General features: G+C 40.3%; 1 protein-coding gene across 1 annotated transcript in view; it reads right to left on the bottom strand.

Annotated features, from left to right (window-relative positions):
- The window catches only part of FSIP1 (fibrous sheath interacting protein 1), a 193,043-nt gene extending 179,774 nt beyond the window's left edge, over positions 1–13,269 (bottom strand). Inside the window, exons 1-3 of the mRNA XM_047074517.1 lie at positions 13,025–13,269; positions 7,367–7,499; positions 402–585 (exon numbers count right to left, since the gene is read on the bottom strand). Coding sequence (XP_046930473.1) covers positions 402–585; positions 7,367–7,499; positions 13,025–13,269 — 562 coding nt within the window. The remainder of the gene's footprint in view (positions 1–401; positions 586–7,366; positions 7,500–13,024) is intronic.
- Between the last annotated feature and the right edge of the window lie 4,307 nt (positions 13,270–17,576).

Raw genomic sequence — 17,576 nt, 5'->3', positions numbered from 1 at the left:
TTAATAACCAGGGTGGGAAAAAAGGAGTATTTTAAAATCCAAAAGTTACTAAGATCAAATGGGATTATCCTGAAAAAGCCATTTAGAAATTACGGGATACATTTTATTGTATCATTGAGACATCAAAAATATCAATAAATCCTGTCATAAGTGGCAGAAATACTTCCTACTTGATTAACGTGAAATGACCCACAGTAACGATTTCATTAAATGAAAATTTTATTATTTTTCTACGTGTTTTTAAGAACTCAGTACTATTCTAAACAAAAGCTGGTGCTCACAAAGGTATACCTCTTTCTTTCACTAGGATTTCTTTAGCTGATAAAAAACAGATGTAACTCTAATATTTTAACTATAATATCTATAACTATCATTAGCCTATCACCTGGTGAGTATCCTACCTGCACATCCAGGGATTATCTGATGTTGAACCAAGTTCAGATCTTCATCTGACCCTTCTTCAGCCAATTTTGGTTTCTCAGAATCATTTTCCCCTTTATCATCATTATTGTTTCCATTTTCCTCTGCATTACTCCTCTCAGAGTGGCCCTTTATACCAGAGTTCAACTTGATTGCAGCATCAACCTAAACATTATTTCCAAAGAAATAATTTTCATAAATAGGTAAGGTTTTAAAACCTTAACATTTGTAGACTATTTTAACACTAAAGTAAATACATGTGGGGACATACACACATACATACGCTAGTGTTAAACTACTCTAGAAACAGAACTTTTAATTAACTGTAAGTTAATTACGTAAATATAATACCATTTGCACCAAAAAGACATGCCCCATTCTCTGGCAAGTTCCAGCAATAATGGAGAAGGGTCAGGAATCCGTCCCAGAACCCCTCTCTGCCAGCTCTGGACATGAGGCATGATGGTCCCTGCTTCTGGAGCTTACACTCAGATGGAAAGTCAAAGGTCTAGAGCTGCGCTCCCATACAATGACCACCAGCCACATGTGGCTATTGAAGAGTTGGAAAGCAAAGAGTCTGAATCGAGATGTGTTTCTAATGATATTCTTCAAGTCAGAACCATGTGCTTTGGTAATTATTTTTATGCTATTCACAATTTTTCTGTCATTTTGGTTTCTCTTTCCATTTCAGCAATGCTCATTTTGAAAACACCAGTTTGGCACAGCTGTGTTTTCCTGAGAGAGAGCAAGAAAAGACATCCACGGCTGCATCAGGAAAAAGCAGGGATCGTAGTGCCCTGACAGCCATGAGTGGCAGTGAGAGTTACATCAGAAGTGAACATAGTCCAAGAGACAGGCAAAACCTCAGAGAGATTCAGCCCGTCTGGAAGGAATGCATTTCCCCTCCCAATGGAGGAAACCTCTGCTCCAGGCCATCAGGGCTCGGCCCTTGGAGGGTGGTCAACTCTCGGCCACTGGAATCTGTGTCCCCTTCTGAATCTTCAGGGCAGAAGGTGGATCGTGTGGAGAATTAAACTGCCAGGGATACAAGACTGCACACGAGCATCTCTGTTTACCTAGACTAGGACATAAGTCCCAGCAGAACTGAGCTGAGTCAGTGGTATAATGATCAGAGCCAACATTTACTGAGGAATTCCTACTGGCCAGGGCCTGTGCTAAGTACTTTATACACACGGCCTCATTCACTCCTCAACGACACTATGGTATAGGCATTACTAGATCCAGCATAGAATGAAACTAGCTGAGGCCCAATTTATAAACAAGCAAAACAATGCCTCCTCTATGTGATCTGGGAGGTGTTAAAGAGGGTTCCCTGTTCAAAAACATACTCTGTGAAAGGCCAGGTTAAAGCCTTAAATTCCGTAATAACCAGTAAATCCTTAAGGCTATAGAGTTCTGTGAAAATCTTGAAATTGCTAGAAGAGATCACATGAGCCCTGATGCTTATTTATATCTTGGCATAAATGAACTCGGCTGACTTTTCCCTGAGAACGGTTCTTATATAGGGAAATATACAATATATAACACATAACTAGATATTAGCAATATACTTGGATAGCACACTTCAGGACACAACAAGACTCTCACATATACCATCCCACATGATTCTAACTCTTAGAATGAGCAGGAAGCAATGAAGTAAAAAGACAAAACTGGAGAACAAATGGCAATCTTGGCCCATTTTACAATTTTACCCAAATTTCCCCACTTCATTAGCACCAACCGTCTTTAGTTTATTTGAAAATAAACTAAAAAGAGCTTCTGGAAATTAAAAAGATATCATTAAATTTAAGAATTCAGTGGATCAAAGAGTAGATGTGACACAGCATAAGAAAGGATTCAAAAAATTTTAAATATATGTTAAAAATTCCCCCAGGATGAAGCACAGCAAAATAAATGAATAGAAAATATTTTTTAAAAAAATGAGAGACATAAAGATAGAAGGGAAAGTTTCAAAAGACACTTAATGTGACTTTCAGGATGATGAAACAGAAAAAACAGTGGGCAATACTAGAAACTTTTGAAAAAAACAATGGTTGAATATTTTTCAAAATAAACAGAACACACAAATCCTCAGAGTGAAGAAGTACTAGTCTCCAGAAGTATAAAATAAACAAATCCAAACACCGGTGAGTAATAGTAGATACTGAACACAAAGAGAAAAAAAATTAAAGGAACCAGAGAAAATTATCTAAATGAGACAGCCCACAGTGTAATGAATATCGGATTTCCAAAAGCCTTCTCACTGACAACAAGAGAGGCCAAAATCACCTAAACGTAAAGCATAAAACTATAACACTTTCAGAAGAAAACACAGGAAAAAATCTCTGGAACCGTGGGTTGGACAAAGAGTTCTTGGATACAACCAAAAAACAAAACCAAAAACAAACAAAAACAAAAAACAAGTCTCAAAACAATGTTGACAAATTGCACTTAACAAAATTTAAAATGTTTGCTTTTCAAAACACATGGTTAAAAGAACGAAAAGTCAAGCTACAGACGAGGAAAAAATATTTGCAAATCACGTATCTAAGAAAAGACTCTATCTCAAATACATAAAGAACTCTCAGAAGTTAACAATAAGAAGACAAAGACAAGTTTGAAAGTTAGGCAAAAAAAGAAAAAATACAATACCTTTTCCAAAAAAGATACGTGGGTTACAAATAAGCACCTGAAAGCTCATTTATCATTATTAGTCACCAGGAAAATGGGAGTTAAAACCACAATGAGATACTGCCATATGCCTATTAGAATAGCTTTTTAAAAAAACTAACAATATCAACTTCTGTGAGGATCCAGAGCAGCTGGAACGCTCCTATATTTCTCATGGGAATAGAAAACAATTTTGCAATTTCTTATAGTTAAACATATACCTACCACACAACCCAGAAATCCAACTCCCAGGTATTTACCCAAGAGAAATAAAAACCTACTCTCCCATAGGAAAAAAAAAAAAAAAATTCAGATGCACCTGGATGGCTCAGTTGGTTAAACGTCCGACTTCAGCACAGGTCATGATCTCATGGTTCCTGAGTTTGAGCCCGGTGTGGGGCTCTGTGCTGACAACTCAGAGCCTGGAGCCTGCTTCGAATTCTGTGTCTCCCTCTCTCGCTGCCCCTCCCCCATTCTCTCTCTCTCTCTCTCTCTCTCTCTCTCTCTCTCTCTCTCAAAAACAAATAAACATTTAAAAAGTTTTTAAATAAAAAAAATTCAGTATACAAATATTAATAGCAGCTTTATTCATAATCACCAGAACCTGCAAACAACCCAAATGTTGCTCAACATGTGAATGTGTAAACCAACTGTGGTATATCCACACAATGGAACACTAATCGTCAATAAAAAAGGAGTGAACAATTGATATATATAACAACAGAGGAGTCTCAAATGCATTGTGCCAATAAACAAAAGCCAGACTCAAAAGCTGCATACTTTTTAATTCCATTCATATGATTTTCTGGAAAAGGAAAAACAATAGGTACAAAGAACAGATCAGGGGTTTCCAGGATTAAGAGTAAGGGAGATTGAGTAGAGGCAAAGAGGTAGGTAGCATGAAGGAATTTTTGAGGGGTGATGGAACTGTCCTATATCTTGATTGTGATGGTCTCACTCTACACATTTGCCAAACTCAGAACTATACACTGAAAAAGAATAAATTTTACAGTGTATAAAAATTTTAAATTAGAAACAAAAATCAATGAGATACAATGTTAATAGTTAAGATTTAATATCGCAAAGTCACAAACTGTCTCCAAATTCATCTATAAATTCAAAGTAATTTCAGTCAAAAGTCCAAGAGTAATGTTTGCAAGGCCTGAAAAACCAATCTAAAATACAAAAAGAACAAAAAGGCCAAGAATAGCTAAGACAGTTCTAGAAAAGAGTAAGATGGAGAGACCCATCCTACCAGATATCAAGAAATATTACACAACTAACAAGCATTAACCCACAGTAACGATGCAGGATTAGATGAAACAAAACAGAGAGCTCAGCTAGAAATGGTATTTTAACAAGCCACCTGTGGTTCTGGATGCATGTTAGAATCATCCAGTTTGAGATATGTGCACAAGATTTAGACTGCAGACGTGAGGGAGAAGCCATCTTCCCAAGCTCCTGATAGGAAGGTGGCAAGAAATCTCAAAGGCTGTCATCTCTGTATGTCCAGTCACCAGTTTTGTGGTTCTGAGGGACTTGTGGCAGCATCAGAGGCAGAAGCTTTCTGATCTCTGGATTTCAGCCATGGAGGTGTGACCTAGGAACTAAAAATCCAAGAGAAGTTTCCTCCCATGATTCCCTTTCCCGCTGGCCCTCCACTGATGCTGGCCTTCCACTGATTTTGAGAAACTGAATTTCTATTATTTAATCCCTGTCTGCTGGAAATGCCTAGAGTGGTCTCTAGTTCCTGCACTAAATCATAACAAATGCTTTAAGAGTTTCATAAGGTAGAGTCTGGTCCATAAATCAAAAGAATAAATGAGTGTGGATTCATGAGCCTGCAAAGATTTTTTTTACCGTAAGGTTTCAAATTTTTGTTTACCACAAGCTTAAAACTAGTACCACATTGCAGATGAAAAAACTGATTCTTAAAAAAAAAACATCAAGTTTAGATATTTTAAGAAAAGAAAAATAGACCACTAAAGAAAAGAAAAGGAAATCATGGCCAGGTAAGGTACCGACTAAATATACATTACATGGTCTTTAACCCGAACTATACTTCTTAAATCACTGAAACTTTTTGGTTAGTATCCAAAATCTATAAAGAACTTATCAAACTCAATACCTAAAAACCAATAATCTAGTTAAGAAATGGGCAGAAGACATGAATAGATACTTTTCCAAAGAAGACATCCAGATGGCTAACAGATACATGAAAAGATGCTCAACATCACTCATCATCAGAGAAACACAAATCAAAACCACAATGAGATACCACCTCACACCTGTCAGAATAGCTAAACTTAACGACACAAGAAATAATAGGTGTTGTCGAGGAGGTGGAGAAAGAGGAACCCTCTCGCACTGTTGGTGGGAATGCAAACTAGTTCAGCCGCTCTGACGAACAATGGGAAGGTTCCTTAAAAAGTTAAAAATAGAATTACCCTATGATCCAGCAATTGTACTACTAAATATTTATCCAAAGGATACAAAAATACAGATTCAAAGTGGTACATGCACCCCAATGTTATTAGCAGCACTATCAACAATAGTCAAACTATGGAGAGAACCCAAATGTCCATCAACTGATGAAGGGATAAAGAAGATGTGGTATATATATACAATGGAATATTACACAGCCATCAACAAGAATGGCAAATCTTGCCATTTGCAACGACATGAGTGGAGCTAGAGTGTATTTTGCTAAGTGAAATAAGTCACTCAAAGACAAATACCATATAATTTCACTCATACGTGGAATTTAAGAAACAAAACAGATGAAGATATGAAGGCGGGGGAGAGGGAAACAAACCATAAGAGACCCTTAAAGATAGAGAACAAACTGAGGGTTCATGGAGGGAGGTAGGTGGGGGTTGGGCTAGATGGGTGATGGGTATTAAGGAGGGCACTTACGATGAATGCCTGGATGTTATACGTAAGTGATGAATCATTGAATTCTACTCCTGAAACCAATATTGCACAGTACGTTAACTAGAATTTTTTAAATTTTTTTAATGTTTATTTATTTTTGAGAGAGACAGAGACAGAGCATGAGTGGGGGAGGGGCAGAGAGAGAAGGAGACATAGAATCCCAAGCAGGCTCCAGGTTCTGAGCTGTCAGAATGAGCCACCCACGCACCCCTAACTAACTAGAAATTAAATAAAAATTTGAAAAGAAAAAAAAAAAAAGGATAGGACCTGAATCCAATAAGACTGGTGTCCTTATAAGTAAAAGAAAAAACACCAGGAGTATGGGAGCATGGACAAAAAGGCCCTGTGAGGATAAGAGAGAAGCTGACCAACTGCAAGTCAAGGAGAGAGGCCCCAGGAGAAACCTAACCTCTTGGCACCTGGATCTTGGACTCCTAGAACCATGAAAAAATATGTTTTTGTTGTGTAAAAAAAATTAAAATTAAAAAATAAAATTACTGAACCATCTTCATATTAAGAGTCAATGTTGGCACAGTAGATATTGGAATACAAAGATTTCTTCTTTTTAATTTTTTTTTTACATTTATTTATTTTTGAGAGACAGAGAGACAGAGCACAAGTGGGGGAGGGGCTGAGAGCGAGGGAGACACAGAATCCAAAGCAGGCTCCAGGTTCTGAGCTGTCAGCACAGAGCCCAATGCAGGGCTCAAACTCACAAACCGTGAGATCATGACCAGAGCCGAAGTCGGACACTTAACCGACTGAACCTCCCAGGCACTCCTGGAATACAAAGATTTCTTATGAAAAAAAAAAGGAAAAAAGCTTACAGATGAGCATTAACAAAGCATAACTGTGAATAAATAAGCCACACTCCAAAGAAAAATAAAAGAAGGAGGGGGAGCAGGAGGTAAAGAAAGACACAGACTTTTCACATTAAATGGTCTAAAGTAAAATCCAAGAAGAAATCTGTGAGCGTTCCCAGAACACACCCTCTAAAGAGGATCCTTTAGGGGCGCCTGGGTGGCTCAGTTGGTTAAATGACCAACTTCGGCTCAAGTCATGATCTCACAGTTCGTGGGTTCAAGACCCGAGTCAGGCTCTGTGCTGACAGCTTGGAGCCTGGACCCTGCTTCAGATTCTGTGTCTCCCTCTCTCTCTACCCCCTCCCCAGATCATGCTCTGTCTGTCTGTCTGTCTGTCTCTCTCAAAAATAAACACTAAATAATAATAATAATAATTTAAAGAAGATCCTTTAGATGGGATGTTAACTACAGCCTTGGTTTATCAATTGCTAGAGTTTAGGAGAAGGACTTAACATCATTTCTAAATAGCAAACTACCATGAAGGATGCTGGTTCTGGTGAGAGCACCTCCAAAGAAGCATTTGAACCTCTACTCCCAGGACGCGTTCTTGAACTTGAGGCTGGTTTTGAAATTCCATCTAAGCTTCCCTTTATAATATCCATTGATATCCTGAAACAAACAAAAAATTAAAGCAAGTTATATCTTATATGTATAAATGTTTCACGAGTGCTAATGCGCAATTAACTCAGAACCTTTGTTAATAAGGATTACGTTGCTACCAAAGTCACACTACCCTAATTTCATCAAAAGATGTCTGTGGCCACAGGTTTTATGTTAATATAGGTGAAAAACATTCTACCCAGGATGTTGGACAAAAGAATACAGACTGCTATCTCAATGGCTTCCTGTGTCTCAGAAAGAAACATTTACTTTGTCCTTGGCCTGAGGAGATACTCAGGGAGCACCATGCCTCTCAACCTAGATTCACGCTTCATCGTAATGATTTGATAAAACCTCAACTTTTTTCTGGTTTTGCCTACCTTATTTTACTAGCGCTTCCTGTTCTAGCTCACCTTTCAGCCTAGGTTTTCCTCTCAGCTCTGATCTCTCCTCTCCCCTTTGGTGCCACATTTTATGGAGTACCTATCTCCAGGTCACTGCTCTTTTCCTATCAATCCTCCACTTTTAAAACCCATGATTCTACCTCACCCTCAGAAACGAGAAAAAAAACCTACTTTCTCTGACAGAGGACAGACACTTATTACCTGGCCACACACATTGCCAATTTCTATTTTTCGTGTGACACCATCCACAGGCTTGTCATCACTGTGGCTCCCTATTCCCAGTGCTGTTTTCTGAAGCAGGAATTATTAGGCAGGATGGCTTAAACTAGTAGGAGAACAAGGGCATTGCAGGCACACTGATCCTTCCAAACTGTGCATTTGATCAGGACCGTTTCAGATTTGCTCAGTAATGGTGGGGTATCATGCATGCTGAGAAAATGGAAGAAATAGAGAGAATTCCAGATTCTGGCTTGTCATACTTTACACGTAAACAGATCTTCCAACAATCCTTCCGTAAATTGCATAATTTCACTAACCTTCTAATTATGAATTAAACCATTTCTCTCATAACAGAAAGAGGAAAGGCAATTGGGCCTCTGGCCCAAGCAAGTGTAACAATGTCCTTTTTGTACCCTACAAAATGATTCATCTCTCTTTCTTTCTTTGAACAGCAGAGGAAGAGTCCAGGGAAGTTTTGGACACAGGAGGAAGCACAAAGAGAAACAACCTGATGTTCCTCCAAAGCACACAGAGGGATAATATGATTTGGCCTCCAGCCATTCAGTGTGCCAAAGCTGACGCTTAAGGGATCAGCAGGTCAACTCTTTCCATCTTAGCAAATGAAAAAGGCATTGATCTCCACATTATTCAAACTCTGCAAAAGGATTTGGGCTCACTCAGGAAGGCGCTGACATTATTATTGTGGGATGACGGATCACCCTGGCCCATCACATCACAATCAAAAAGCATAAGTCACCAAAAGGCCAAATGTCTTGTAAATGCCATAAGCAGCCTGTCAAGGGAGACTTATTGTAGCTTACAGAGGGAGCAATGAGATGGAAGCATTTGCAGAGCCAGGATAATACCTGTCAGGAAGGGGAATAGAAGCACAGGGAACCGTCAATGACATGGATCAGCGACAAGGCTCCAGAAACCTTGCAGTTTGATTTAGTAAGAGGTTTGTTCTGTTTGCTCCGGAAAATAATAAATTAAACAAAATACAGTTCCCAGGATGGGTGGGTATATAACTGAACAATCTTAGGACTTCGCCCATGTAGAAAAACGTAGTGGAGGAGGGGCGTTGAATTAGGATCTTAAAGATGTGCTTGAGTGTTAAAGAAGAAAGCACAGTAGCCCCATAGAAACTCCACAAGAAAAATAAAGCGTTGTCAGAGAAAGTAATCAAATGATAAATACTTATTACAGAAGCACTAAATGTTGATTTAACCAAATACTGTGCCTTACCTATATTGAGTGTATGTAGGGAGGAATATGCAAAAGGAGAGGAAGTATAAAATATCTAATCTGTCATGATAGGAAATCAAAGAGAACGTCCAAAAACTGACAAAGCCAAGCAATCATCAAATAAACATAATATTTACAAGTTCATAATGGTTGCTTCTGGAGAGTAAGACTAGGAATTGCTTCTCTTTTCTTCCTTTGTAAATGTCATAGCAGAGTTTGCCATTTTTTACTATACCACTTTAATAAAAGTAAAAATTGATTTTTTAAATAAAAAATAAATGTAAAATAAGAAATCCCCAAGGGAGTAGAAGGAAACATAAAGATAATTCATGTAATAATAGGTTAATGACTTATTAAACATAAGAATGTAAATCAAAAAGGAAGAGACTAATAGTTTTGATTGCATAACATTTAATGCTCTTGAATGGAAAACAAACAAACTAAAAAGAACTCTAAAGTAAATTAAAAAGCACCAGAGAAACTGGGGAAATTATATGCAACACAGATAATACACAAAAGGTTAATGAATTTACATACTTAAAGAACTCTTACCAATCAGTAAGAAAAAGAAATATTTCAATAGAAAACTAGTTAAGGACATAAACAAGGAATTAAGAAAGAAAGAAAGAAAGAAAGAAAGAAAGAAAGAAAGAAAGAAAGAGAAAGAAAGAAAGAAAGAAAGAAAGAAAGAAAGAAAGAAAGAAAGAGAAAGGGAGGAAGAAAGAAAGAAAGAAGAAGGAAGGAAGAAAGAGGGAGGAAGGAAGGAAAGAGAGGAGAGAAATGTCCGATTCTCTAATTAAAGGAATATACAGAAAAGGACCTGATAGATGATCACAAGTCAAGGACTGAACAGAGGTGGGTTCTTATGGATTAGCGGATTCATGGATATTCTTGGTCTTTTATTTTACCTTTGGCTTATCTGTATTTTCAGATTCTCTACTAAGTAGATCTTGAATTCATAATTATTGTAGAAAAATTTCTAGAACTCGGGGCGCCTGGGTGGCGCAGTCGGTTAAGCGTCCGACTTCAGCCAGGTCACGATCTCGCGGTCCGTGAGTTCGAGCCCCGCGTCAGGCTCTGGGCTGATGGCTCGGAGCCTGGAGCCTGTTTCCGATTCTGTGTCTCCCTCTCTCTCTGCCCCTCCCCCGTTCATGCTCTGTCTCTCTCTGTCCCCAAAATAAAAAAAAAAAAAAAAAACATTGAAAAATTTCTAGAACATATTAAAGTGTATTCAAAAATAAATAAAAATCACCCAATATTCACCACTCTGAGTTAACATCGTTAGCATATTTCTTTTCCAATTTTCCTCTATATGTTTCCACCAAAATTGGACTCATATGTTTCTCACTTAACATCATAAGATGAGCATTTTCTTACTGCATTAAAGATATTTCAAAAATAAAATATGATTCACTTCCGGGCGTCTGGGTGGCTCGGTCAGTTAAGCGTCCGACTTCAGCTCAGGTCATGATCTCGCGGTCAGTGAGTTTGAGCCCCACGTCGGGCTCTGTGCTGACAGCTCAGAGCCTGGAGCCTGCTTCAGATTCTGTGTCTCCCTCTCTCTCTGCCCCTCCCCTGTTCATGCTCTGTCTCTCTCTGTCTCAAAAATAAATAAACGTTAAAAAAAATTAAAAAATACATATATATATGATTCACTTCATGATATTCCTTTAAAGGGCTGATATAGGACCAGATTCTAAATTGTAACAAGTCACTACTGCCACACACCAACTTTTTATAACATTCATTTCAAACAAGATTAATTTAAACCTTTTCATACAGGCTTGTGAGAAATGCAACCACCAAGGATCATTTAAAACCAAAATGGGGACACATGGCTGCCATGATTTGCTACTTTTGGATGAAAGGAAGAATTGAAAGAAAATGAATCCTCCTCTGTTTAGAAATAACAAATAGCCAGGCTTTTTTTAAGTGGAATTATACTTATTTTCATGATTTTAATGTCTAAAAATTATTTTGTTAGGTTTTTTTTGTTACTTTATACAATTATGATGTAAGAAAGACTTGCCCATGCGAAGGAAAAAGTCAAATAATATAGAAGAATATAAAACTTATTTTTAAGTTTTTTTTTTTTTATTTCTTTTGAAAGAGATAAAGAGCAGGTAGGGGAGGGACAGAAAGAGAGGGAAACTGAATCCCAAGCAGGCTCTGTGCTGTTAGCTCAGAGCCAGATGCAGGGCTGAACCCACAAACCACGGGATCATGACCTGAGCCAAAGACAAGTCTTGCACACAACCGACTGAGCCACCCAAACGCCCCAGAATACAAAACTTTTTAAAGTCAAAAATTTCCTGGGCACCTGCCTGGCTCAGTCAGTTAAACCACCCACTCCTGATTTGAGTTCAGGTCATGATCTCAACAGTGTGTGAGATGGAGCCCCTCATCGAACTCCACACTGACAGCGGGGAGCCTGCTTGGGATTGTCTCTCTCCCTCTCTCCCTGCCCCTCCCCTGCTCGTGAATGCGCGCACTTTCTCTCTCTCTCTCAAATAAAGAAACATGAAAAAAGAAAAAATGAAGTCAAAATGTTCCTCACCCCAAGAACCACTTGGAATAGATCGGGGGAGGGGGGGGTCTCACTTTTTTTTTTAGGCATATGCAAACCTATCCTTTTTACCTACCTACTCCTCCCCAACACACACACACACACACACACACACACACACACACAAATGGCACACACACAATTTTAAGTTAACCCCTTTGTACGAATCTTTCTTTAGTTACATTTACATACCCAGAAGATAAACTATGCTGAGTCAAAGAATTCTTGTGTTTCAAATTTTGGTAGGTTGCCACACTGTCCACCAAAATGGCTGTACCAAATTACACTACTACCAACAGGGTATGATGAAAGTTCCTCTTTCCCCATTCTGGCCTGGGGTCAATCTAAGTGTCAAAGGTATCTGAGTTTGATTTACATTTCTTTAATTACCAGACAAGGCTTCAGTCAAGTGTTTACTGGTCACCTTTTCTTCTCCTGTAGCATGCCTATATATATCCTTTGCTATTTGAGGTCTATTTTAAATGACTGGTGATTGGTTTTAATTATAACGTTTAATTTTTTTTAATGTTTATTTATTTCTTAGACAGAGCATGAGCAGGGGGAGGGGCAGAGAGAGACAGAGACATAGCATCTGAAGCAGGCTCCAGGCTCTGAGCTGTCAGCATAGAGCCCAATGTGGTGCTCGAACTTCCGATCCTGAGATCAAGACGTGAGTCAAAGTTGGACGTTAAACAGACTGAGCCACCCAGGTGCCCCATAACTTTTAGCTCTTAAGGAACAGAAGGCACAGGACAGGGGGAGTCCTTGATACGAGGTCCTAAGGTCAGGACAAGTTTGCAGCAGGCTCCAGGAAATCCTGGAGACAGTCCTCGTGGAGTCAAATGCTTGGATCGCCGTGGGGTGGCCCCCGTAGGCCCCGCCCAGCCCGGCTGAGCCCGCCTCCCTGCTGGCCCTGCCCCCTCGCGCTAACAGCCAGTCTCCGGGCCCAGCAGCCGGACACGACTCCGCCCCGCCCTCTCATTGGCCCTGCCCCTCTCCCTGACAGCCCAGGGGCTGTCCCTGACACGACACCGCCTCGCTCACTCTTCCGCCAGTCGCGCGGCGTTAAAGGTGGTGTCCTAACTGGTGCGGTGCCTTACCTTCGCGGCGGAAACTCTGGGAGCCAGTCACCAGACAGCAAAGCATTGACGGGCGCAGAGGCGCACCGGCTGACAGCGTCACCCCCTGTCCCCCAAAGGGGAGGGTTCTTTCCCGTCACCACAGCTTTTCTGGAAGGGGAAGGAGCTGTGCGTCCAAAGCCCTCCTGCCTCCAGGGACGCTGTTCCCCTGGCAACCAGAAGCACGAAGCTTCCGGTATCGCGATAAGAGAAACGGGCTGTACCATGCGGGAATGAGATGTGGGGGGGCCAAGGGCGGCGAGGAAAGCTGAGGGGAGTCTCGGGAGCTGGGGCAGTCTTGCTGTTTCCTCCGCCTATCCGAGGACAGTGTGGCTGGGGAGTGTGTCGTTCGTATTCGCTTTGAACTCGGAAGGAGGATGTCTGGATGCTTATGTGGCTGTCTACCATTAGTATGATGCTCTGTAGGTCTGGCATCCTCCCTGAGCTCAGTTTCCTCCTCTGTAAAATGGGAATGACAGTAATTCCTCACAAGATTGTTGTGCAACCCAAAAGATTACGTGAAGTTCTTGCTAAATTTTGGATTTCATTTAAATAAAAAATACTAGTTTTGCAAAGTTGGGCTACAGTCCAAACTAGTAATGATTTTTATTTGTACTTTCTTTGGGGGGGGGGGGGATTCTCTCATCTTCGGCACGTAAAGACTATTTCCATGGGTTCCCAAACTGATTTTCTTCATCCCCAGCACCATCAAATTTCTGCTTTCTAGTATGGACAGCACTTTACAGTTTACAAGGCATTTCCCCATACACAGCCTTGTTAACTTTAGGTAGGTAGCATGTGTATTCTTTGAGTGTTTTTCAGTGAAGCAAATAGACAAAGGTAAAGTGAGTTGGTCAGGGAACCACAGCTACAATCTAGGGCAGTGCTGGGTTTAAAACCTGGCGGTAAATGCCATCTATATAGTACTAAATCCTGCGTTTCTATCTCCAACCCGGACTTCTCCCCTGAACTCCGCACATTTATCTAACTGACTATATGACATCTCCACTTAGATGTAAGAAGCATCTCAAACGTAACATGTCAAAAAACAAACCTCTCCACGATCACACCCACTACCACTCCACTCTCTTATCTATCTCAGTAAATGGTAACTCCTTCCTGCCAGGCTCAGACCAAAACACCTTGAAGTCATCCTCAGTTTCTATTCCTCCATCCACTGATTGATGCTACAATCGATTTGTTATAAACCCTACCACCTTTACATCTAAAATATATCCAGAGTCTAACTACTGCTCACCACCTTCTGTGCTTCCATACTGGCCCATACTGCCATCACCTCTCACCTAGATTTTTGCAACAACCTTCTTCCTAACTTTCCTTGCCTCTACTACTTTCAAACCACAGCCTGAATGATGCTTTCAAATCCAAAGGCAGACCATGTTACTCCTCCGCTCAGGACACTCTGTGGTTCCTCTGCTTCATGCAGTCTTTACAATGCCCACAGGTCCTAAATGACCAGGCTCTATGTTTTCTCTCAAACTTCCAGTCCTACCATCCTCTCCCTGGTAAGCTTAGCTCTAGTGTCACTGTCCTTGTTAGTGTTTCTGCGCAGGAATTTCTTCCCAGCTTTTTTCAGCAAATGTGTATGTTTTTCCAAATTAAAAAAAAAAAAGTCGAGAAATTAGAAGAAGTATATTCTAATTCTCCTATGAAAATTAAAGTTTATCAATCAACATAGAAATGTTGCTGAAGAAATCCCCTGATGTCAAGGTGAAACCAAAAGCAGGAAATGCGAGCACTGTGTCAGAAGTTAAGGTCAACATTCTCGGAACCTGGATTGGAGCATGTCACAATCTGATTTGTCAGTCTTGCGTGGAACTGGTGCCATTTTCCACATGTGTGTTCCCGGCCCTGTCTGCTGCTGAGTCATTCTTGCAAATAAAATAAATATTAATTAGTTGATATTCATGGTATATTTTATACAAATTCTATGAATTGTGTTCCAAGAAATAGCAAGTTTTGACTCAAAAGTGAGTCCTTCAATTGGCAATTCCCACCCTATGATTCTGCAAAGTGCTGTTAACCTCACTTGAAGACTTGTATGTTAGGTTATTCAAATGGTACCCAATCATGTTCTCTGTGTTCTCCAGTGTTTGAATATTTGCTATAGGCTACAGTTCTTGTAGCCACTTATAAACACTTCTATAAAAATGATTCAGATAGCATGATAACAAGAATATGAAGAAGGTTGAAAACATTTTAAGAATAACTTAAGGCTTTGAGAATCGCTGGAAATTTTGATTTCTTGTTTCTGCATCCCAAAGATCAATATGTTGAGAATTTGGAACACTATTTTTTGTTGTTGTTCCTCCAAGATGGAATAAGCTCCCACCACTCCCCCAACCCCCACCACGTGCGTGCGCACACACACACTCAAACACACTCCAGCCCTCTGCTTCCTCTGCCAGGAATACAGTTGCCCAGCTATCCACATGGCTCACTTCCTCTATTCCCTCAGGAATAGAGCCTGCTTCCTCAGGCAGTTCATTCCTGACCACCCTATATAAAATAATAATCCCCAGCTACACATTCCCTATCCTCTGTTCCCTTCACTCTGTTTAGTTTTGTTCGTTTGTTGTTTTTTTATATCAAGAGGAGAGATGACATCATTTGTATTCTGATACTAAATAGCTGGGTTATCTTGGGTTAATCTGTTAACCTTTCGTGGGCCATAATTTCCTCATTTGAGAAATGTGGACTAGTTTTTCTGTTGCTTTAAATTTTTTGTATGCTTTTTTTTTTTTTTTTTTGAGAGAGAGAGAAAGAGAGAGACTGAGTGCCAGTGGGGGAGGGGCAGAGAGAGAGGGAGATACAGAATCTGAACCAAACTCCAGACTGTGAGCTGTCAGCACAGAGCCGGACTCAGGGCTTGAACTCACGCACCTCGAGATCATGACCTGAGCCAGCTGGATGCTTAACCGACTGAGCCACCCAGGTGCCCCAAATGGGGACTAGTTTTACCGTTCTTAACTCTACTGCATTCGAATCACCTGAGGAGATTTCATAAAATACTGATTGTGGGGCTGTATCTGAGAGCAAATGAACCTAAAATTCTAGGGCTTCTCAAACTTTAACGTGCAGATAAATCAACTGAGGCTCTTGTTAAATGCTGATTCGATGTGTCAGGTGGGACCCAAGATTCTAACAGGCTCCCATGTGATGCCAATGCTTCCTATCCACCGGCTAATCTTAGAGTAGCTGGACACTAAACAAACTCCAAGTGTCTGCACAATTGTAATATTCTGTGAATAAAGGCCATTCTTTCCATTTGTATTTTTGGTGACTAATGGTGCTCTTTAAGAGAATAACATATTTCAGATTTCTTGGGGATGTGGGGAGAGAAAATCAACTTAAGAAAAATCAAGGCTATGACCCATCTGCCTTTTTTTTTTAAACTTTTGCTTTTAAAATAGATAAAACAGGAGATACCTAAGAAGCAAGTGAAAAGAAAACTCAGGCTCAATAGAAACAGTGTTTCTTCACTGTAACTTTACCATTACAAGTAAGTCCCCACTGACTTCATTTCGCAGGAAACTCATCTCATTTTCTGTCATTGTCACTTTCTTTATTTACCTCCTGCTATTACCTGTGAACTGCAGAGAGGCTATATGCGCCTTGAGGGCAAATTTTAACAAATTGTATATGTCGTGTCTGTGTCTTTGTTGTTAATTTCCTGACTTCTGTCAGCTATTGCAGGTGACGCCCTCAAAACGGTTCATATTCAGATACGTCAGAGAGCACCCTGTGCTGTTTTCTGAAGTGTTGTGTTCAAAAAGCAGACAGGGGCGCCTGGGTGGCTCAGTCGGCTGAGCGTCCGACTTCAGCTCCAGGTCATGATCTCTCAGTTCATGAGTTCGAGCCCCACATCGGGCTCTGTGCTGACAGCTTAGAGCCTGGCGCCTGCTTCGGATTCTGTGTCTCCCTCTCTCTCTGCCCCTCCCCCACTCATGCTCTGTCTCAGAAATAAATAAACATTAAATTTTTTTTAATTTAAAAAAAATTTCTAAAAAAACAAACAAAAAGCACAGACACATTCTAGAAAGTATTGAAAGCCTTTCAATAATTCATGAAGATTTCTCCTAGAGTCAATATATTTTAAATTTTTTTTTTTTTTTTCAACGTTTATTTATTTTTGCGACAGAGAGAGACAGAGCATGAACGGGGGAGGGGCAGAGAGAGAGGGAGACACAGAATCGGAAACAGGCTCCAGGCTCTGAGCCATCAGCCCAGAGCCCGACGCGGGGCTCGAACTCCCGGACCGCGAGATCGTGACCTGGCTGAAGTCGGACGCTTAACCGACTGCGCCACCCAGGCGCCCCATAGAGTCAATATATTTTAAGTTAAAATGTCCCTGTCTCATTACAGGTTGGTGACCTAGGGCGGTGTTGGTTTCAAAGTTGGTTTTCGTTTTCAATCTCTCCCTACCCTTGACCTTCTCCTGCTAAGTGGAGTCAGATTTGAATGAATGAGAGAGAGCCCACATTGTATTCCATCTGGGACCCAGCTGCCATTC

This window comes from Lynx rufus, unplaced genomic scaffold, assembly GCF_022079265.1.
Source record: "Lynx rufus isolate CCGP_SWC_20201006 ecotype Redwood Valley unplaced genomic scaffold, mLynRuf1.p SCAF_13, whole genome shotgun sequence".
Classification (NCBI taxonomy): domain Eukaryota; kingdom Metazoa; phylum Chordata; class Mammalia; order Carnivora; family Felidae; genus Lynx; species Lynx rufus.
This window is presented reverse-complemented; position numbering and strand designations above follow the sequence as displayed.